We start from the raw sequence: 23,459 nt of genomic DNA, 5'->3' as shown, positions 1-23,459 counted from the left end.
AATGTTCATGGTTGAATTTCAGTTAGTTTAGATGGTAGATAACATTTTTTAAACAACTTTACAAATAGTTTCTCTTGCAACATCTACTTACTGCAAGGGTGTCTTTGTTAGTAAATATATCAAGGGTTCTGCCTGTTTACATTTCTTTCGATTCGATAATAAGACTACAATTAAAATAATGTCAACAATTTCCTTACTCTATGGCGTTATGTTCTTTTGTTACTTGATTGAATATAGCAAAGTTATATCCTATTTAAGCCTTTCCTCGCTAAAAGGGGGGGGGCAGAGAGAAAGAGAAAGAGAAATAGAGAGAGAGAGAGTGATAGATAGAGATAGAGAGAGAGAGAGAGCGAGAGAGATAGAGAGTGATAGAGAGAGAGAGATAGAGAGAGAGAGAGAGAGAGATCGAGAGAGAGATTGAGAGAGAGATAGAGAGAGATAGAGAGATAGAGAGAGATAGAGAGATAGAGAGAGCGAGAGAGAGATAGAGAGAGATAGAGAGAGAAATAGAGAGATAGAGAGATAGAGATAGAGAGAGAGATAGATAGAGAGAAAGAGCGAGAGATATATAGGGAGATATATATAGAGAGAGATAGATAGAGAGAAAGATAGAGAGATAGAGATAGAGAGAGATAGAGAGAGAGAGCGAGAGAGATAGAGAGAGATAGAGAGAGAGAGAGCGAGAGAGAGATAGAGAGAGAGCGAGCGAGAGAGATATAGAGAGAGAGGGCGAGAGAGAGATAGAGAGGGAGAAAGATAGAGAGATAGAGATAGAGAGAGATAGAGAGAGAGAGCGAGAGATAGATAGAGAGAGAGATAGATAGAGAGAGAGAGAGAGAGAAAGATAGAGAGATAGAGATAGAGAGATATAGAGAGAGAGCGAGAGAGATAGAGATAGAGAGAGATAGAGATAGATAGAGAGAGAGAGAGCGAGAGAGAGATAGAGAGATAGAGAGATAGAGATAGAGAGATAGAGAGAGTGATAGAAAGATAGAGAGAGAGAGATAGAGAGAGAGATAGAGAGAGAGAGAGAGAGAGAGAGAGAGATAGATATATATAGAGAGAGCATCGATAAAAATATTTAAGCCCAATCAGCTTCTTTACCAAAGAGGCCGTATTTTTAAATTATAGAAACCTTATTAATAACGACACTAACACACAATAATTTTGGAATTTCACAATTCTTTCAGGGATGTTCTCGTTCAGTACACCGTATACATACCTTGTGCTTCTCCCACAACATATTTATATTAAAACTTCTACATCTCTCACTCCATCTCTTTATTGTCTCTCTCTCTCTCCTCTTCTCCATTTTTCTGCATAACTCCTCCTCACCTTTTTCACCTCCATCAACCCACCCTGTATTATTTTTTTTTGTGTTCTGCTTTACTTTCTTGGGTTTAAATTTCCAAGTGCCACGTGTTATATCTCGAAGCGCATGAATTGCCGCGTAAATATAATTTCGTTTTTTTTTTTTTTTTTCATGATGTCAGCAATCTCCAACAACATAATCGATGCCATTGAGAAAAGCCGCAGGACAATTTTGGTGCTCTCCCCTGACTACGTGAACGGCGAATGGACCCGGATGGAATACCAGGTGGCACAGCAGGAGATGCTCAGCCTACGCCATAAAATCATACCGATTATATTCAGGGACATCGGTGACATGAAACTCATCGATAAAAACCTAAAACTGATTTTAAACGCGATTACCTACATCAAATGGCCAACGACACAAAAGAATAAAGAGAAGGAGAAATTCTGGCAGCAATTGCGATTAACGATGCCGAAGAAACATGAGGTGAAGACGACCATAAAAGGGGGAGACGTTATTAATGAATGGTCGGCGGATACGAGACTTTGAGCAGTTCGATTCTAAAATAATGGTTATCTTACTGACAATTTAAAATATATTGTTCATGGAAAAGCAGTTCGTAGGATTTTCTCGTAAAAGGGGGAAAGTTTATAACATGTAACATTTTATTATTTAATTGTCGTAAAAAGGGCAGTTTATTACATGTAATATTTGATAATTTAATTGTCCTGAAAAGGGCAGTTTATTACATGTAACATTTTATGATAATATTGTCGTGAAATGGGACAGTTCATAACATGTAACATTTTATAATTCAAGTGTCATGAAAAGGAACAGTTTATAGCATGTAACATTTGATAATTTGTATTGAAAATTGAGAATTTATAACATGTAACAGTTTATAATTTAATTGTCCTGAAAAGGACAGGTTATCGCATGTAAAAGTCGATAACATTTCTGTCCCGAAAAGAACAGTTTGCAGCATGTATCAATTGAAATGTTTGTCTTGAAAAGGACTGTTCGAGCTGTTGTAATCATTATGCAGTGCGCAGTACATAAAATGATTGGCGGTTCAAATGAAGAGCAACGTGAACAAAAATTGGCAGTAATTTTGAATGACAATACTTAAAATATAAGGTAAAGTTCACTTTGAAAGGGGGTGTGAACAATGTATGCTCACAGACCAAAGATTTCTGACTGACTTTGTTCTTCCAAGCGGAAAGAGATTAATGAAACTGGTATTATATTTAAGCTCATTTTACTGACAATTTTGTAAAAATCTCTACATTGAAAAGAGTAGTTTACCGCATGTCAATTGATAGTATTTTCCCGTGTATGGCAATTGAGAGGTTTGTCCTGAAAAGGACAGTTCATCGCTTGCGGTGAGCATTAAGATTCTCTTCCCTGCCTCCATGAATTACCGTAGTCGATTACGGCTGTTGTGGTTATGATTATGCCGTTTACACTGGAGAAAATGTTCGGCGCCCCAAACGAAGCGGGACATGAAGAAATCTTGGCAGTACCTGCGATCGACAATGCAAACAAACAAAAAAAAAACTGTTGATTTTTGCTCTGTGCAACGCCGAGTAGTCATACTGGTGAAAGTTGAAACGCGATTATTAGTTGAAACAAAATATGTTGAAGAGAAAAACAAATATAACAAATAAGTCCTGGTATACGTCAGTTCAACTGCAATGTATGCAAGACTCGTGCATAATCTGTGTGTGCTAATAGCCAAGAGACATATTCTGCCGTCTTTACAGTAAATGGAAAGCTTCATTATTATCCGTGGGGTGGACACACCACAAAAAAGACTTAGAGGGCTACTTTAAACGAAAAAAAAAATGATAAATTAATGATTGGCTGATACGCGATCCTTATTTGCTTCGTTCTCCCTGTAACATCGCAAGGACAAATAAAAAAGGAAAGAAAGGAAAAACCCGGGTAAGCATCTTTTTTTGTTTGTTTTATAGCAAAAGGCATTTATTACAATTGCTTTCCAAACAATGCCCGTTTCTTGTTTTTTCTAACTGTTCATTTCATCTGCAATGAGATTAACAAGACTCTGTCATCTCGACACCAGCTTAAAAGTTTCTCGCCGCCGCCACGGGGTTATATATCCATTTCACTTGGCCGCATTTTTTCTTTGCTCGATCATACGCTGGTCGTAGCGAGCCATTTTTCGTCTTTGACTTTGCACGTCCATCTTTTTCTTTTTTTATGCAGGCTTTGTTTCTCCACAGCTGCGTCCTGGCTTTTTTTTTCTTCTCACGCAAGCCCGCGCTAATTTGCATAATACTCAAACGGCTGCTGCTAATACCTTCGCTAGCCACCTATCCTTCGACTGCTGCTGACATTTTCGCACGAGCTGTTACATTCCGACGAAAATGTGATGAAGCAACTGACGATCTATTCATATTTATACTATACAGTTTCTTAAAAAAAAACCTTCATAAAAAAAAACAATTTATCAATCATTTGCAGCAGTTGATTTTTTGAAGGTTCGTATTTCTGCAATTGATGTATATAACAAGACTTCATCGTTTTGTGTTTAAAATATTATATTTTTAAAGTGTCCTTTCCAACCTGCTTACACTGGCTGCACTGGTGCCGCTTCAGTGGGCAATGTACCCACAGTTCAATGAATTAAAATTTTTTTGACTGATCAATTAAAGTTCCAGATATTTCGGTGAACAAGGAATTACAACAATTGCAAGTATTCATTTTCTCAAACATAAAATGTTCACTAAATAATAATTGCATAGAAATTACACAATCCATAAATGCATAGATAAATTTAATAATAAGAATACTCAGTAATCAAACAAATAATAGCCTCACGTTAACTTGATCTCTCTCTCCTCCCCCTATCCCTTTCTCTCTTTCTCTCCTTCCCCCCCTAAGCAATTTGATTCTTTATAGATGGACAAATACGGCTGACTCTAGATGTTGAGTAATTATCTATTGTGAAACTAAAAACTAATTTACTCAACATTAAATCTGAGATCATCCCATCTTGTCTTCACCAAAGAAAATACAAGTATGATAAATTTAAATCAAATTAAAAATCAACTACTTCATATATGGCTAATTAAATATGAAAAATTGTTCAATAATAACAATAACAGCAATAATAATAGTAAACATTAATACAATTATATCTTAAAACAATCTTAAAATATTATGTTAATTATGTTAAACTTTGCTTAACTGGCGTCAACAATCAGTTCAAATGAGAGGCTAAAAGCTTTCAAAATACCTAGAAAAACAGAAATTTGAATAATCAATTGATTACCTATTGCTAAATTTTACAAAATAAAAAAAAACAATAATGAATAAAGTAATAATAATAAATCATAAATAATTATAAATAATAATAAAAATTCTCCTTCTTCTTATTATTATTATTTATAATTATTTATAATTATTTATAATTATTTATTATTATAATTATAATAATAATAATTATTGTTGTTGTTATTGTTATTATTATTATTGCTATTATTATTATTGCTATTGTTATTATTATTAGTATTATTATCATTATTATTATTATTATCAGTAGTAGTAGTAGTAGTAGTAGTATAAATAGATCAAATATCGATTAATGACAAAAAGTTCACATACGTGAACACAGTTTTCCGGTAAAATATTAAACCTATAAATAGAAATGCTACGAGGGAAATAACTCTCGATAATAATTATCCACATTTTAAATCAAATAATGAATAAAAATTAACTAATAACATAAGGGAATTTATTTGTTTCCGTTATTTGGGAAGTTTCGGTAATAAAAAAGATTGTCTAACGCTATTTTTTTATGAAATGATAATGTTTTGATAACAAAAAAGAATCTTCGAATAGATTCAACTGGTGAAAACTAAATGTGTTTTTCACTTCACATCTTTCCATGTATGAGCGATGCCTTTTTTTGTAATTATATTTTTGTTTTCATTTTCTCGGTTCAGATTTATTTTTAAAAAGAAAAAAATGAGTTTCTTAGTAAAACTATGAATTCTAAAAAATAAATTTCAATTGAAGCAACCGTAAAAAATCATCATCATCATCATCATCATCATCATCATCATCATCATCATCATCATCGTCGTCGTCGTCGTCGTCGTCATCGTTATCATCGTCATCATCGTCATCGTCATAGTCATCATCATCGTCGTCATCGTCATCGTCATCATTATCGTCGTCATCGTCATCGTCGTCATATTCGGATTAACGCCTGTTTCACATGCTGGCATGCGTTGGACGGTGTTAAGAAATTGACTTTAAGGCTAACCTATCTCTGACCAGGTCTTTATTTATCCCTCTTTCCGTAATATGCATTTGTATCCCTTCCTTCTGTTTTTTCCTTGGTTTTCCCCATGTAAATGGAACCTACTAACTCAGCTGTTCTACATCTACTGATCCCAAAACTCTTTAAAACTTTCAAAATAGCCATGCCATCAAAGTCTCCTGTTCTGCACATCTAATATATAAACGGCTATATGTCTGTCTGTCGGTCGGTCTGTCTGTTTGTCTGTCTCCATATTTTCAAACTATCTTTGAGATAAGGATTGGTTATTCGTATTATTTGGATTCATCAGACTACTGTTCTCATCTTGAGTGTAACCGAAGCATCATGAAAATTGCACTCAAGATGAAAGCAGTAGTCCGATCAATCCAAATAATACGACTATCTTTTTACAGTGCTAGAAAATCATTCGTTTCAAAGCAATATTTTAAATAAAACGTTTTAAAGCAACATTTTTAAGTAAAACATTTGAAAACAACGCTTTTGATATAATGCCTGAAAGCAATGATTTAGAATAAAATGTTTGGAACCAATGTTTTAGACAAAAGGTTTGAAAGTAATATTTTTTTGGTAAAACGTTTGAAAGCAAGGTTTTTGTAAAAAGTTTGAAAACAATGGTTTTAATAAAATGTTTGAAAACAATGATTTTAATAAAATGTTTGAAAACAATGATTTTAATAAAATGTTTGAAAACAATGATTTTAATAAAACGTTTGAAAACAATGATTTTGTTAAACGTTTCAAAACAATGATTTTGTAAAACGTTGGAAAGCAAGGTTTTTGTAAAACGTTTGAAAACAAGGTTTTTGTAAAACGTTTGAAAACAAGGTTTTTGTAAAACGTTGAAAACAATGATTTTAATAAAATGTTTAGAATGCATATTATTAAACAAAATTCTTTTAGTAAAAAGTTTGTAAAGCAATATCTTTTAATAAAATGTTTGAAAACAATTTTTCAAATAAAACGTTTGAAAGCATATTTTTCATAAAATGCTTGAAAGCAATGTTATAATAAAATCTTTGAAAGCAATGTTTTAATAAAACGTTTTAAATAAAATATTTAAAGCAATTTTTTTAGCAAAATCTTTGAAAGCAATGTTTTAATAGGATGTTTTGAAACTACTTTTCTCATAAAATGTTTGAAAACAATGTTTTTAATAAAATGTTTGAACAAAATGTTTTTAATAAAATGTTTGAAAACAATGTTTTTAATAAAATAATTGAAAACGATGTTTTTAATAAAATGATTGAAAACAATGTTTTTAATAATATGTTTGAAAACAATGTTTTTAATAAAATGTTTGATAATAACGTTTTTAAAAAACTGTTTGAAAATAACGTTTTTCATAAAATGTTTGAAAACAATGTTTTTAATAAAACGTTTGAAAATAACGTTTTTAATAAAATGTTTGAAAACAATGTTTTTAATAAAATGTTTGAAAACAGTGTTTCCAATAAAATGTTTAGAAAATAACGTTTTTAATAAAATGTTTGAAAACAATGTTTTTAATAAAATGTTTGAAAATAACGTTTTTAATAAAATGTTTGAAAACAATGTTTCTAATAAAATGTTTGAAAATAACGTTTTTAATAAAATGTTTTAAAACAATGTTTTTAATAAAATGTTTGAAAATGACGTTTTTAATAAAATGTCTGAAAACAATGTTTTTAATAAAATGTTTGAAAATAACATTTTTAATAAAATGTTTGAAAACAATGTTTCTAATAAAATGTTTGAAAATAACGTTTTTAATAAAATGTTTGAAAACTATGTTTCTAATAAAATATTTGAAAATAACGTTTTTCATAAAATGTTTGAAAATAACGTTTTTCATAAAATGTTTAAAAATAATGTTTTTAATAAAATGTTTGAAAACAATGTTTCTAATAAAATGTTTGAAAACAATGTTTCTAATGAAATGTTTTAAAATAAAGTTTTTAATAAAATGTTTGAAAACAATGTTTGTAATAAAATGCTTGAAAACATTTTTTAAATAATTTTTTGGAAAGTAATATTTTAATAAAATGTTTCAAAGCAATATTTTTAATGAGATGTTTTAAAACAACTTTTAATAAAATGTTTTTAAAACAACGTTTTTAATAAAATGTTTGAAAATGTTTGTAACAAAACGTTTGAAAGCAATATTTCTGATAAAATGTCCGAAAGCAATATTTTATTAAAACAGGCAATCAACATATCAGAGAAATATTTTAATTATTTGATGTCTAACAATCAAATCGATTAAATAAATCTGTAAATGTTTCTCGCATAAGCCTAATAATGTATACATGTTTTGTTGTGAAAAAAAAGGCATTTTGCTTGTATATTCAAAATTTGAATTTTTTTAAAATGATCCTACGAGTTTTATTTATTTATTTATTTATTTATTTATCATTACAAATCTCATTACACCACGGCGATAACGTGCTCATAAAAAAGTAGAAATTAAAGATATTCTTCACTTACAGCATGCAACAACCTCGATAAACAAAAACACGGGCAAAGGACATTTCTAATTACAAAAATAAAAAAATAAAAAAACAAATTCTCTGATGTTGGATGTTTTAGCATACGAAATTAATTTAAAAAAAAGGAAGTGCTCGCATGTATACACGTTTCGTTCTGAAATATGTTATAAAAAGCACTTAATAAATGTGGTTTTGTTCTCTCCTTGAAAAAAAATAAAACGCTCAGAACTTTTTTGCGTGGGTCCATTGTTTGCGATATGAACTGTTTTCATGAGTTGCTGTATCCGTTTATCGTGTTATTTGCGGCAAAATGAGCTTCCACATTTTCATCTCATTAGCTTTCCTACTTGAACGCTACAACAAAAGGTCATTCTTACTCAAGTGATGACTGATTAAAAAAAAAAAAAAAAAAAAAAAACTTTAGTTTACACATAGAACAGAAGTTCAAATTTAAAAGAAGTTTATTGGTCCCCCGACAAAAGGAGGATGGATCTGTAAATTCTGATGTATTGTTAATAAAATATCACATAGTTTAGTTCAAATTTAAAAGAAGTTTATTGGTCCCCCGACAAAAGGAGGCTGGATCTGTAAATTCTGATGTATTGTTAATAAAATATCACATAGTTTAGTTCAAATTTAAAAGAAGTTTATTGGTCCCCCGACAAAAGGAGGCTGGATCTGTAAATTCTGATGTATTGTTAATAAAATATCACATAGTTTAGTTCAAATTTAAAAGAAGTTTATTGGTCCCCCGACAAAAGGAGGCTGGATCTGTAAATTCTGATGTATTGTTAATAAAATATCACATAGTTTAGTTCAAATTTAAATGAAGTTTATTGGTCCCCCGACAAAAGGAGGCTGGATCTGTAAATTCTGATGTATTGTTAATAAAATATCACATAGTTTAGTTCAAATTTAAAAGAAGTTTATTGGTCCCCCGACAAAAGGAGGCTGGATCTGTAAATTCTGATGTATTGTTAATAAAATATCACATAGTTTAGTTCAAATTTAAAAGAAGTTTATTGGTCCCTCGACAAAAGGAGGCTGGACCTGTAAATTCTGATGTATTGTTAATAAAATATCACATAGTTTAGTTCAAATTTAAAAGAAGTTTATTGGTCCCTCGACAAAAGGAGGCTAGACCTGTAAATTCTGATGTATTGTTAATAAAATATCACATAGTTTAGTTCAAATTTAAAAGAAGTTTATTGGTCCCCCGACAAAAGGAGGCTGGACCTGTAAATTCTGATGTATTGTTAATAAAATATCACATAGTTTAGTTCAAATTCAAAAGAAGTTTATTGGTCCCCCGACAAAAGGAGGCTGAACCTGTAAATTCACCCTTGTCCGTTCGTCCGTTCGTCCGTCTCCACTTTTCTCAATAATTACGCACTGAAATGTTTTGAAATTTTGAACAAACATTAAACATGATATTAGTAAAAAAGTAACAGAACGGATTTTTCAGGAAAACTTCGGTTGCCCCCATCGGGTTAAAATGGCAAAAATTGACACTTTTATGCTTAGTAAAAAAAAATTTTATGCCTTGAATTTTTATAAAACTTTCTGAAAAGTTGTAACTAACTGATTTCTTTATAATTTTGTTTGTCTATACTTCGTGATAACTCTTGGATGTGCCCCAGGGGCTCTTTTGGGGCTAATAAAAATACGCCATTTTGGGGACTATTTTACCATTTTTGTTCAAAATTTTTATTTTAGCAGTTGTACATAGTGCTGAATTCAAATTTGAATGTTTACTTTTGTGGCTAAATGGAGGGGGGCAATGCTGAACTTAGTCATTTTTTATGCCTCGTTCACTGTGCACTCACGAGTGATCAGGCATGCTTAATTTGTTTTTTTATTTTTCGGCAATATCGGCTTTCGTAAATTAAATAAGTTACATGGCCGCTCGATGCTGACGTCACGCGAAAACTTAAAATTGTGAAATGTGGATATAGGAACGAAATGCGTTTTAATAGTGTTTGACGCAAAAAATAATTTTAAAAAATCACAGAAAATGAATAAATAATACTGACATGTTTTTTTTTGCATAGTTTTTTTTTTCAAACAATTTTTTTTTTTACCGGAATCTTTTGGAAGTGCTTCGTTAATTTCATTTTTCCTTCATTTTTCGGACAATTTATTACCTACATGTTTGGGGGAGGGTGCGTTTTCTCTTTTTCCGACAATTTATTACCCAAATCTTTGAAAGGAGATCCGTTAATTCATATATTTTTTTATATTTTGTTTATTTTAATTATTTTTAATTATTTTTAATTATTTTTAATTATTTTTCATTATTTTTCATTACATTTCGTATACTTTATTGTGAAAATACGAAAACGAACACACCATAAAATACGTTTCGTTTCTATATCCGCATTTCGCAATTTTAAGTTTCCACGTGACGTCAGCATCGATCGGCCATGTTGCTTATTCAATCCAGAAGCAGAAATGCGTCATTGAATTCCTGGCAAAAATGCATTGAAAATGGTACTTACTATGTCTACAAATATATTCTAGAGCACAAAAGATCGATCATTTTTATGATACAACTCCCGTCTTTGTAGCTCTTCAACTTGTTCAATTAATAAAAATAGGATGCTTTACTTTTGGAACGGCCCTCATATGACAAAGCACGCTCCAGACGCCCATGGACAGCCATCGTTCATCGCTGGTAAAAATGAATTGAGAATGGTGGTGACTATGTAGAAAAACAAATTCTGGAGCAGGAAATGTCGCTCGTTTCAATGGCACTACTTCCGACTTCGTAGCTCTTCAATGTTTTCAGTTAAAATAAATAGGATTCTTTAATTTTGAAACGCCCTTCGAAGATGACTTTTAACGAAATGGTGACATACAAAGCGATATCTCTTTAATCCTCGAATAAAATCAAAACGACTGAAAAAAAAAAAAAAACTTAAAATAATAAAATGGAGACAACGATTGAACATGGTTTATGAATTAAGAAATGAGGATTGAACCAGCTTCTCTCAAAGGAGGAAGTGTCTAGGGAATATAAAATTCACAAGCGATCACGAGTCGCAAGTGTATTGCGATTAGCGGAAATGAAAACATTAGGTTTTTGCAAGGAGATATTGACGTCCTCCATCAATTCAAAGCCTAGTATTAGCAAATGTTTACTCTTCTAGTACTGACTAAGTACAATGTTGCTTAACTTCGATGATCTAACGAGAATCGGTGTATCAATGTGATTGTGACTTATAAATAGTGATAGGACGAGTCCAATACAATTATCTATTCTGTGCTAAATTCCCGATTCCGATTCTTTATAAATCTCTAATAATTTAACTATAAAATTGTTATTTTCTCCGATTCCGATTCTTTATAAATCTCTAATTATTTAACTATAAAATTGTTATTTTCTCCGATTTTCATAAAAACACGTTAAATATGCAGATATTTCCCTAAACATCAAAATACACTTGTGGAGGATGATCTATCGATTTTAGATTTACTGGTATTTAAAAATCAATAAATATTTATTATTTTATCATTATTACCAGCAATCGAAGATTTTGGTTTAAACAAAATCAAAGAAAAAAAAGACAATTAAAAGAATCGTTTTGGCATCGAAAAATAGGCATCAATTTTTCCGATACCGATACCAATTCCGATATCCCCAAATCTTCCGATTTTCCGATTCCCGGTTTCGATTCCGACTAATCGTCCCAACACTACTTATAAAAAGGGAAAGGACAACAGCATATTCTTTTCATTGTTGTTGGCTCTCGAGTGTGTATCCGTTGATATCTTATGTGCTTTTATATAGAGCGATGTGGTTCTCGGGTGATTAACTGTCTGTGTCGGATATATACCCGAGAGTCAAAACAATGAAAAGAATATACTGTTGTCACAGCCCTACTTATAAGTAATTATTTTGGGGACTCACCCATGCACAAGATATGAACTCGTCCGAACTCTATAAGTAAAGACTGAGAGCTACCGACTCTCGGTGTGGTCTGTACATTTTCGTAATAAACGGAAGTCGAGGTTTACAATTAATCCGACAGAAACTTGTCCATTTTGATAGTCTTTTTTGCTGTCGGCTGATTCAAATGTTCTGGGTAATCCTAGGAGGTCAATCCTCCCAGGCCTTGCCTCCCATCTTTCGACAGGAGCAAGTTTATCGCTTATTGCTTGAGGCGCCCTCATCGAGTAATGTCAACGGAGTTACTTAGACTTATTTTTGCCGTGGCTCCTCTCCTTGCGGCGCTGATCAAATTTCTGACCTTGTGTCCTATCCTCTCGCGATGAGAAAGAGGTAAATACAATGGCCTGTGTACTTTAGTTGTACGCCATCTTGGCGCTACGTGCTACGACTGTTGCTCCTTATATATTCTTTCCTGTTTCAATACAAAATACTTTTCGTAACTTATATCCGTGTCCGTGTTTTTCTTAGTGACCCTTATTGGCCACAACAGTAAACAATCATTTTTGAGTTCATGAAATCATTTCTATCTTCTTGTAACATGTCATCATTAAGCTTTATCCTCAAGTAGCTTTTGGCCTTGATAAGTGGTGAACCATTAGTAAAAAAAAGAATTCATAAGACATGATAAGCAAGAGACGTATAAAAATGATGTTTAAGTTTGAAAATGTCTATTTCATCACTAAACGCACAAATCGAATAGACACATCTTTTTGTTTAGTTTCCTTCTCCTTGACCCACTTCTTTGTGCGCCAATTTCCTTTGCGCTAAAAGGGGTCAAGCGACACTGTTCTTTAGCACCATTAGTAAGCCTGCAGAATCACGTGATCACTCCGTCAGCTATTCGTAAGTGATGATAAAAAAAGAAAGAAAAGAAAACGAAACACACGCATGTACTTACACTCTCACATTAGAGAGAGAGTTACAATGCGTACTAAACAGGATTGCCAGATTGGCCTTTTTTAAGGCCAAATTTCGCGAATTTGGCCTTTTTAAAAAAAATTTGGCCTTAAAAAATTAATTTTTTTCTGGTAACCCTGCTCCTAAGCACCACCTCGAGATGTCTTCAGTCTTTCTGTCCAGAGATTTGTTAGGATATCTTAATATGGAAGTACATTCCATTTGAAGCAGACCCTGACCAAATATATTTTGTGTACTCATTAAGGCCCAAAAGCCACTTGAGGATAAGGTTTAATGAGATTATGTTTCGTTATGTGATATTATTTTGGAACGATAGCATGTCACCACTGTGGATAAAATAGTGGAACTATTTGAAATTTCATGCAGATTTCTCGAGTTCGACAAAAAGATTCTGAGTTCGACAAAAGAACATATGGAGAAGGTCGAAAGTTACATCGGCTGAAATGTTGTGCAAATAACATTCAAGATGAGAACAGTAGTCTGAAGAATCCAAATAATGCGAATAACATATCCTTATCTCAAATATTCATCATTAACTTTAAGATGTGGAAAAGGCTAAGGAAACCAACGATGTGGAAGACGAACAAATCAGCTCGAGCTGTGACAGGCGATAAAGTGGAATTTGAGGGAGAGCTCACACTCCCGGTGACCTTAAATGGTGTTACTAAAAAAGTGAAAGTGTATGTACATAGGACATTCGAAAACCTGTTCGGTACTGATTGGATGGAGCGATTCGAATTGTGGGACCAACCTATGAATAAATTCTGTCATAGGGTAGAAGACTCGTCTATGGAAGTGCAACAACTAAAGGACGGGGTTAAAGAGGAATTGCAGAAGTATTCTCACTTGTACTAGGAAAATGTACAAAGCCTCTAGTAAGATTCGGATTAAAAGAAAACACTCTGCACGTTTCCAAGAAGAAATGTAACGTCCCATTTGCAGCAACAGAGAAATCGAAAAAGAAAGCTTCAACGGAATTTACCAAAGGAGGCAAAAAAAAAACTAAAACTGCAAAGCCGGAAACTAAAAAAAAAACATGCGCCAAAATAATTCCCCAAGCCAAAGCAACAATTTCTACACGTGTATAGGATTACACCAAACCCGAACACACCAACAGCAGTCTCACCTGCAGAAACGATGTTTGCGCGGAAAGTGAGATCCGTTTTTGTCAAGCTCTTACCCAAACAGTCAAGGCCACTAGTGACCACTTATGTACCCAATAAACGTTTCATATCAAGTGAAAGAGTGTTTTTCAAAAGTTATAAAAACAACACATCATTCTGGGAGGTGGGTACAATTGCTAAGAGAGTTGGTGACATGATATATATCATCCAAGGACCAACATATACCCACAAACGTCATCAGAACCAACTAAGAAGATGTCGATTAGTTGAAACCAGCGACAGTCCACATTTGGAAGATGAGGCGATAGTCACTGTCTTCAAAACTTTTGATCTTGAACCTCCTCAACCAACACCTGACCTACGGCGGTCATTCTGTAAGAGAAAGGTTACTGAGCCATTGATGGTAAACCCTAAAAGGAAGAGGTACTGACAGCTTTTACGAACAAAAACCTTGGGAAGGGGGGGTACGCCCCTCTATCGGATAATTGGACTATCTCATTACGTCACTTACGTTGGTGATGTCACTTCCGGTATCGAGTACCGGTGCCCGGCAGTCTGAGATTTGAACGTGACCAAGCTGTACGTGTGCAAATGTCCTACCGTTGAGGAATGGATTTGCTCAACTCACTTTGCCTGTAATATACGTGAATACATGTTCGTTTCTTAAAATCCTGTGTTACTTCGTCTTATTACCATTTAATCTCATAACAGTTATAAAAGCCTTGATTTAATTTGAATAAAATAAATAAGTATTAGGTATGTTTGAAAGCCAAATTACAATGCAGTATTACGAAAATAAACAAATATTTTACTCGTTTGAAATTTATAATTTAAATATATTTCAGAGTCAAACTCCATCCTCAGCATTTTGTACTCATTCAAATTTTGCGGATACAAGTACTTATAGAGATTTAAAGACCTGTATCATGCACTGTAATTTAGGAGAATTATTTTTCCGTCCCTCCTAAAAAAAGAGGGTTGTCTACTCCGAATGCCGTTCTTTAGATGAGAATGTTAGGGGTGTCTATTCCGAACGTCGTTCTTAAGATAGGGAGACTGGTGGTGTCTATTCTGAAAGCCGTTCTTAACCTGGAGAGTTTGAGATGTCTATTCAAAACGCCGTTCTTAACATGATAAAGACGACATAAAAGTGGAATTTAATTTACTACTATTGGTGGAAGAGTTGAAAAGAAGAGAAAGACTTGAACAACAAACGGAAACAACTAGGATTTGCAACCACTTATTTTGATTACTCTAAACAGTTCATATACATGAGAATTCCTAACCTCTAAAACTTCTGTTTATACTTTCCATTATTATTATAATGGGCCATTTTTCGTACTTTTATTAATTCATACTGATTTACGCATTCCCTTAATTGATTTTCAAAAATCAAAGAATACCTGCATGTTATCGACCCAAACCATCACTACTCACCAATGAAAGCCAGATTATTTCATTTCGGCCACGGCCGCCAGTGTCCGCATTTATTCAGGGACGGCAGTGACTACCAACAACAACCGTACTTTACTTTTTTGCAAGGAGAGGTTAAGCTTCCACCGGGCAACGCCGGTTAACGAGTCCTGCTAGTTTTGAATATTTTCAAACCATGCGTAATTTGTGCACGTTAAACTAATGCATGTGATTGTTAAAGTTGTTTGAAACATTTAGAATGGCCTGCATAACATCGGACACGGGTAGTGGGGAGGGGGCAATCTGTTCTACTCCTTATAGCTCTTTTCTCACAGAAGAGACATTGCTAGTCTATCTTTCTATTCTATTTTTATTTCTTTGAAAAGTGCTCGACTGAGCTCCAATCTTCGGTTCATTTTGTACGACATTCACAATAGGAAATCCTTTTAGTACCAAAACGGAAAGTGGCATATTTTTCTCCCGCCAATTATCTAGCATGCGGCAAAATTTTCACAAACAAAACTTTTTTTTTGCAAGGGATTCTCGCCTGTGGAACACATTACCGAAAGACTGTTTCCCTATTGATTGCAATTTGGCCGTCTTATCATAAGCCGTCCCATAAATAAACAAATGCAATTCATAACTTTCATCAGCGTTAGCACGCCCATAATATTCCTCATCTTTCGGTTGACAATCACGCCGTTCCATTAACCCGTATCCTCGAGTGACTTTTGGTTTTGGTCTAAGTGATAGTCAAACAGTAAACAAAACAAAACAAAACAAAAAATCTTGTTATGGTTTTGTCCTTTTTTTTTTATTGTTCCGAAGCATTTAGTCTCCGAGGGAAATCGATAAGATATTCGATAGGTGTAAGCAGATAGAGACTGACAAAAGAAATGCGTATTTCGCCAGTCTTACTATATAATAGAGTAGATATCATGTGTCGATAGACATAAACAAGTGTCCCGGCTTCCTACTGGGCATCGAATTAATTGCGCCATTTGCAAAATAAATAAATAAATAAATAAATAAAAATAAAAAATAAAATAAAATAAAAAAGGTCAAGATAAATCATCGGAAACACTATCATAACGTAAAAAAATAAAAAAATAAATAAAACAGGTTAAAGTTGCACCCAGTTGAGCATCCATCAATTGAGTTAGCTTCTTTTCAAAGAAAACTAAATTGGATGGTTTTTATAGGACTATTGTTCTCATCTTTAATGTTATTCGTGCAACGTTTCGATCGATGTAGTCTTCGACCTTTGTCAGGCATGTTAGTCGCCATCTCGGAACGTTTCGATTGATGTAGCTTTTGACCCTCGTTATGCACGTTAGCCGCCATCTTGTAAAAGATTATTTTCCAAGATGGCGACTAAAATGCCTAACAAAGGTCGAAGGCTACATCAATCGAAACGTTCCAAGAATATTGCGATAAATTTTCCGCAAATAAGCAATTTTTCGGATATTAAGCAATGTAACTCTTTATGTTAAAAGTGGTGGCCATTGTTGTACGTGCAAGCGCGCATATTTATGCCATAATTAATATACTCAATATCTCATAGCTAGCCATAACATATACTGACCCAACGGGTCACGGGCAGTCTAGTATATTATAATGATATTCGAAAATTAAGCTACATTAAAGGGAGGTCACTCTAATATACTTGTCCAGTGTTGCCAGTTTGATATTTTTAAAGCCAAATTCCGTGATTTTTTTTATTTTTTATTTTTGTATGTTTGCAACAGTTTGACGTGTACTTTTGCTATGCCAATGTTTTATAAGATTTTTGGATATAAATTTTGAACTTGTACTTGAATTAAGTCAGCAACGGAATCTGGCTTTGATTAACTTATAAGATTCCAGACCAAAGCAAAACAAGAGATGTGTGTTCCATTATCTTTGTGCAGCAGTTTGACCTACTTTTGCTATGGTAATGTTTCATAAGAGTTTTGGATATAAATAGCTGCAAAGACTTTCAACCTTTTTGATACGATTAAAGAAAAAAGACAACATTTTGAAACTGTAATGCTGTAATTTCGTTGAGCCAGATATTAAACAAACGATGCCTTGATATGATCTCAAATAATTTTTTTCCTGTTGATTATCGGTTCAACGTATCCTGCCATATTGCATCCGGCGGACAGATCCAAGGCAGCAGTCGACGCTGACACAGGAGAGACAGCATCATTAAGATCATTGACTTTCTACCTGTTATTCTGCAGACACTTTTAGTTAAGCTCATTCGCCAACTGCATATACCATTTTGTACAGAGCCTGCTATTCCCAGATGGTCACTTTTCTAGTGCTAACCATGCCAACACGAAGTGAGACTAATACATTGAAGACATTGACAAGTCTGCTACAAAGAAGGTAGACTCCCTGTACCCTACTAGAAAATTACTCGCACCAGAGAGCATTGTATATCTTTAAAAGGCCACAATTCGTCCATGCGCGGTGTGTTGTCGCCACATCTGGCCTGGTTCATCTACCGCTAGTCTCTCACTCTTAGAAAGGGTCCAAAAAAGTCTCAAATTTAATGCACTGTCAGTCAAACTCCAACCACTGTCCCATCACCGCAATGTCGCATCCATGTGCCTGTTTTAGAAAGGAATTTAATAGAATGTGCTCTGATGAACTTATAGAACTTGTGTCTCTCGGCGTACATACTTCCGACTAACCCAAGAAGCATCAAAATCCTACCCCTTCACTGTTGAGGTTACTAGATATCGAAAAGCCTTCTACTTTAATAGTTTCTTCCCACTGTTTCCTGCTTGCCTGACTACTGACCTGCATAAATTTAAATGTAATGTGAACAAACATCACGATACTCAACTCCTCATATTCTCCTGTTAGATACGGTCCCAAATAGTAGCCCCTTCTGTTCCAAGTGGCAATATGCCTTGTTTGAGTTAAAAAAAAATGTCTGTCAGCAATGAGTTGTAGATGACAGAATGACGTTCGGATTCTGCTATGCAGGGTAGATTGATAGGCTAATAACGTTAATGGAGTCCATTAACGTTATTTCTCTTTTTGTGTTTTGTTTCGTTGTGTTCATTGACCTTTTGATGTGTGTTTGCAAAGACGAGGTTTTAATTGCTAATAAAAGCAGCCGCGCGCATGCGCATATTACTTAACACCACCATTTTGTTTATTTGTTTTGCTGTGGACAGCAAGTGCACTTAGCGGTCGAACTGCACTGCGCTCTCTTTTTTTTATATATCTAGTAATACTATACCAGATATCAAAAGGCCGAAAAAATGACAAGGATGGATAAATGCATTCAAACGAAACACAAATATTTTATTTTACTAAATTCGAATTAATCAACGCTTATTTCCATAAAACGTTTTATCTCGTGTATGTTAATCACATGATAAAATATTTTTTGTGTTGGGATTGAGTTATATTTGAAAACAAGCATACATCGATGTAAATTATTCTAATTTCTCCCACAGAAGAGACGTTGCGAGCCTATCCTTGTTTTATCGTTATTTCTATGGCTGGTGCTCGTCTGAACTCCAATCTCTGGTCCCCCCTCGCCAATCTTTCAAGAAAAACACCCGTCTAGCTGAATCCCTGTGAAAAATTTTCCCCACTCTATATCTGTGCCTAAATCAAAACGCGGATTCCATGAACAAAGCTTCTTTCTTAGAACTGCACGCCTGTGGAACTCTGTTCCGTCTGCCTGCTTCCCACCGGACTACAACTTGGATGTCTTCAAGTCCAATGTTAACAAATTCCTAATGAACCGCCCCCTTAAGTAAGCACTTCATCAAATCTCCACACTAACGTAATGTACTTGCAATAACCTGAGTGGCTTCCGGGCCTTGAAAAGTGGTGATCACTGTGTAAAAAAAAAAAAAAAAATTGAAATTAAATCAGCAAGTCACCCGTCTCTTATTGTTTTTTGTCTATTACTCCGACCCGTCCTATTATATGTTGTTTGATACAGACAGAGTTCAGGTAGCCTTCTCGTTCGGCAACATCAGAGGCGTGGGTGAAGGCATCAAGCAGGCAACAGGCAAGCCAACTTAGAAATTTGCGTCTCTAAAATCCAAGTCTGGCGAGGTAATTATCGACAAGGATAATCAAATGGGAAGATGGGTGTAGCATTAGTTGCATATCTACTCCAGCGTGAACTATGTTTTCCATGAGGTCCTGGATAACGCCTGTCCTCGAGGAGCTTGACTCTGAACCCACTTTTGATGAGCCCAGCAAAACGATTGAAAACTTGTCAATAAGAAAGCTGGCAAACCACCTGAAATAATCAGATGTGGCAAGCAGTCCCCCTCATACCATTTCATGAGCTCCTATTCTCCTGCTGGAAGAAAGGAAACGTGCTCAAAATATGCATAATGCAAACATCATCATGTTGTATAAATATAAGTGAGATCGCAACGACTATAATAACTACTAGGCCATCTCCCTGCTGAGGATCGTCGGCAAGGTCTTTGCTAGCGTGGTTCTTGCCAGACTTCAGTTCTTAGCAGAGCGCATCCACCGAGAGCCCCAGTGTGGCTTCAAGAGCGAGAGATCCACTGTGGATATACCTTTCTACATCATGTTTATCGACCTTACCAAAGGGTTTGACCTGGTTAGCAAAAAGGGTTTGTTTCAGCTCTTGAAGAAGATTAGTTGTCCCTTTCGGCTGCTCAATGTTATCCTCTCTTTTCATGAGAACGTGCAGAGTATTGCGAGCTTTGACGAACCTTTCTCAATCCAGAACGGAATTAAGCAAGGTTGTCTACTTACTCTGACCTTGTTCGGCATCTTTTATTACTCTGAAGTTTACCTTTAAACACGGAAGGCATACATCCACACGAGAAGTGATGGTATCAGAGGAAAGAGATTTGCAAAATATACCATAAATTTTGCGGGTTGATGCATTAAAAGAAACTAATAAATATGAAATTAATCATACTTGCATAAAAAATTGTTGTTAAACAGTTAGTGACAGTTTATAAGGTTTCGAAATTATGGAAGCAGGATACGGAAAAAGGAGAAAAGGGATATGGTAAAAATCCAATGAGGAAGAAGGTAATATCCAGAACACGATAAATCCATAATAAGTTCATTAATAATCCATTGGTAATCAATAAGGAATCGGAAAACAGAATTATAGATGTCCAGGATAAATTAAAGCTTCCAGAAAAAAGGCATCAGATCATGGAGAAGTGAAGTTCCAGTTTTTTTTTTATATATAAAGTTTTTTTTTAAAGTAACGAAATGGAAGTGTTGAAGTGAAGATTCAAAAGATAGCAATAAATAGTTGAAATTGAAAAAGGGGGTAGTAAGCAACAGAGAGGAAAGAACAGTGAAAAGAAAGAAAGAATTGTAAGAAGCCGAAAAAAGAGGGGGAGAAAGAAAGATAGATATGGTTGAGAGAAAAGGTGAGTAAGAAAGGAGAAAGGGGCAGATAGAAAAATCATCTATATTTAGAACACATAAATATAGGTATACTTGTGTGGGGATGATAATTTAGATTTATTTATTTTTAATTTGGAGAGAAGTTAAAATAGGTGGGAGGTTTACACATCATAAGTAATGGTTTAATAATCTCCCCCCCTCTCTCTTTCTCTCTCCATATATATATATATATATATATATATATATATATATATATATATATATATATATATATGTGTGTGTGTGTGTGTGTGTGTGTGTGTGTGTGTGTAATAATGTTCCCTGTATTAGAAGTTGCTGATATATATATATATATATATATATATATAACTTCTAATACAGGGAACATTATTATATATATACATTATTATATATATATATGCATATATATATAATACTGTTTCCTGTATTAGAAGTAATATATATATATATATATATATGTGTGTGTGTGTGTGTGTGTGGGTGTGTGTGTGTGTGCGTGCGCATGTGTGTGTGTAATAATGTTCCCTGTATTAGAAGTTGTTGATATATATATATATATATATATATAACTTTTAATACAGAGAAAATTATTATATATATACATACATTATATATATGCATATATATAATGTTTCCTGTGTTAGAAGTAATATATATATATATATATATATATATATATATATATATATATATATATATATATATATGACGGATCCTACTTTTGTATAAGCAGCATCCTCTGAAGAGATCTCTCATTATTTGTAATTGGCTGGCCGAAACATGCTCATTAATGTATAGCGACATATAAATGTTTATGTAAAAAAAATGAAAAGTATATGTTGCCCTACTTCTGTATTGACCTCGTTAAAAATTAAAAGGTTGTTTCCCCCCTCTAGAAAATGTTAATCTGGAATTATATATATACTAGCATGGATACCCAGCGTTGCCTGGGTCGACATGAAGTTCGGCTTGGACACACATGCTATTCTAAGGATATTGAGCAGTTATTCATTATTATATGTTAACTCCATCGTTACCGCAACAAAAATTTCAAAAATCAAAGAACTAATGAAAGCACGAAAATATAATCGCTCCCCAAACAGAAGTACGTGACAAACTCTCCACCAGATATTACGGCAGAAGGGATACGAAGAGAAGCTATTCTCCGGATATTGAGCACCTTTTTATGACTATATACCAGTTTAAGCATATTTCTTTAAAGCTGTCTCAGTCTAGAAAGATTAGTTTTTACGGTCTGTTGCAATGAAAACAAACTGTAAATAATTAAGTTTCAAAAATACCAAAATAAAATTTGTGTCAACCGAAATACACGTTTTTATGTTATAAAAATGATGAGTTATGACTTATTGTGTTATTAAAAAAAAAAAAAAACTATTTACGATGTCAAAAAATGTGAAGAAAAAATCTGTTAAAAAATGTAAATGAAAGATTTTTTTTGTTTTGTTTTAAATAAAGAATCATAGTTGAATTGGGTTGTTTGATTATTTTAAAATAAAAATCCACTGGACCAAAACGTTAATTGTGAAATCACGTTGGAAATTATTTTATTTAAAGTAATTTCAAAAATAATGGTTGAAAGTTTGTGTGAATTATTGTTAGTTTTAATATCCGCCGAAAAACAAAAGAACAAAGTTGGCGCCCAGGAGAAATAACTCAAATCGATTTCTAAAAAAATCGATGCCGGTAAAAATAAATTAAATTAAATATGTTATCAATATAAATCAAATTTAAATAACAAACTTAAATTGAACACCTAAACAATTCTCTCACTATAAACAAAAACTAACATACCGCTATTTAATAAAATCGATTTTCCTTAATGTAATATGCAAATGACGTCGTCTCTTAATCGTATATTTTATAAGAATCATACTATATATATATATATATATATATAGAAATGAATGAAATAATAAAGTAATGGACCTTTTGTATATATTAATCAAATCGTGAACAAACAAAAAATAAACAAACTGACAGGAATACGAATTTTATATATATATATATATATATATATATATATATATATATAAGGCGGATGCAAAAGTAGGTATACAGTGGTCAAAAAAAGAAAAAACGTATAAAGTTTAAGGCATTTATTATACAGACAAACAAATGTTGCATAAACAAGTAATAATTAGCACGTATAATAAGAAACGCATGTAATAGGAAGCCCTATTTCCGCAAGTATTCAAATTGCTTGCCGTCAGCGTTAACACATTCCTCTAATCGAGAACGAACACTCATGCACACTCTAGAACAAAGATCTTTATCAGCATCAATTTCCTGACAAGCTTCCAAAATGAACTGAATCATGTTTTCGACAGTGCGAGGCTTGCGTGCAAAAACCTGATCTTTTACTGTGCCCCCAAAAAAGAAATCCATAGGAGTTAAATCTGGCGAGCGTGGTGGCCAGTCGATGGCGCCACGGCGTCCAATCCATCTGTTGAGAAATTTTAAGTCAAGTAGTGCTCGCACAGTGAGTGCAAAATGAGGTGGGGCCCCGTCTTGTTGAAAATAAAAGTCATCATTTTGGTATTGTTCACGTACT

At 33.6% G+C, this 23,459-nt stretch overlaps 1 protein-coding gene across 2 annotated transcripts in view; it reads left to right on the top strand.

Annotated features, from left to right (window-relative positions):
• The window catches only part of LOC145296922 (uncharacterized), a 120,481-nt gene that overhangs the window by 40,204 nt on the left and 56,818 nt on the right, over nucleotides 1-23,459 (top strand). The window contains exon 5 of one of the 2 annotated variants that reach the window (XR_013870075.1): nucleotides 1,494-3,259. Coding sequence is in view for 1 of the 2 variants with exons in the window: in XM_080143115.1 (XP_079999241.1) it covers nucleotides 1,494-1,864 (371 nt within the window). In the remaining variant the exon portion in view is untranslated. Of the gene's footprint in view, nucleotides 1-1,493; nucleotides 3,782-23,459 lie in introns of those variants that run through there. The other variant, XM_080143115.1, reaches the window with a different exon arrangement.

This window comes from Euprymna scolopes, chromosome 17, assembly GCF_053919585.1.
Source record: "Euprymna scolopes isolate OS-2025 chromosome 17, ASM5391958v1, whole genome shotgun sequence".
Lineage (NCBI taxonomy): Eukaryota > Metazoa > Mollusca > Cephalopoda > Sepiida > Sepiolidae > Euprymna > Euprymna scolopes.
This window is presented reverse-complemented; position numbering and strand designations above follow the sequence as displayed.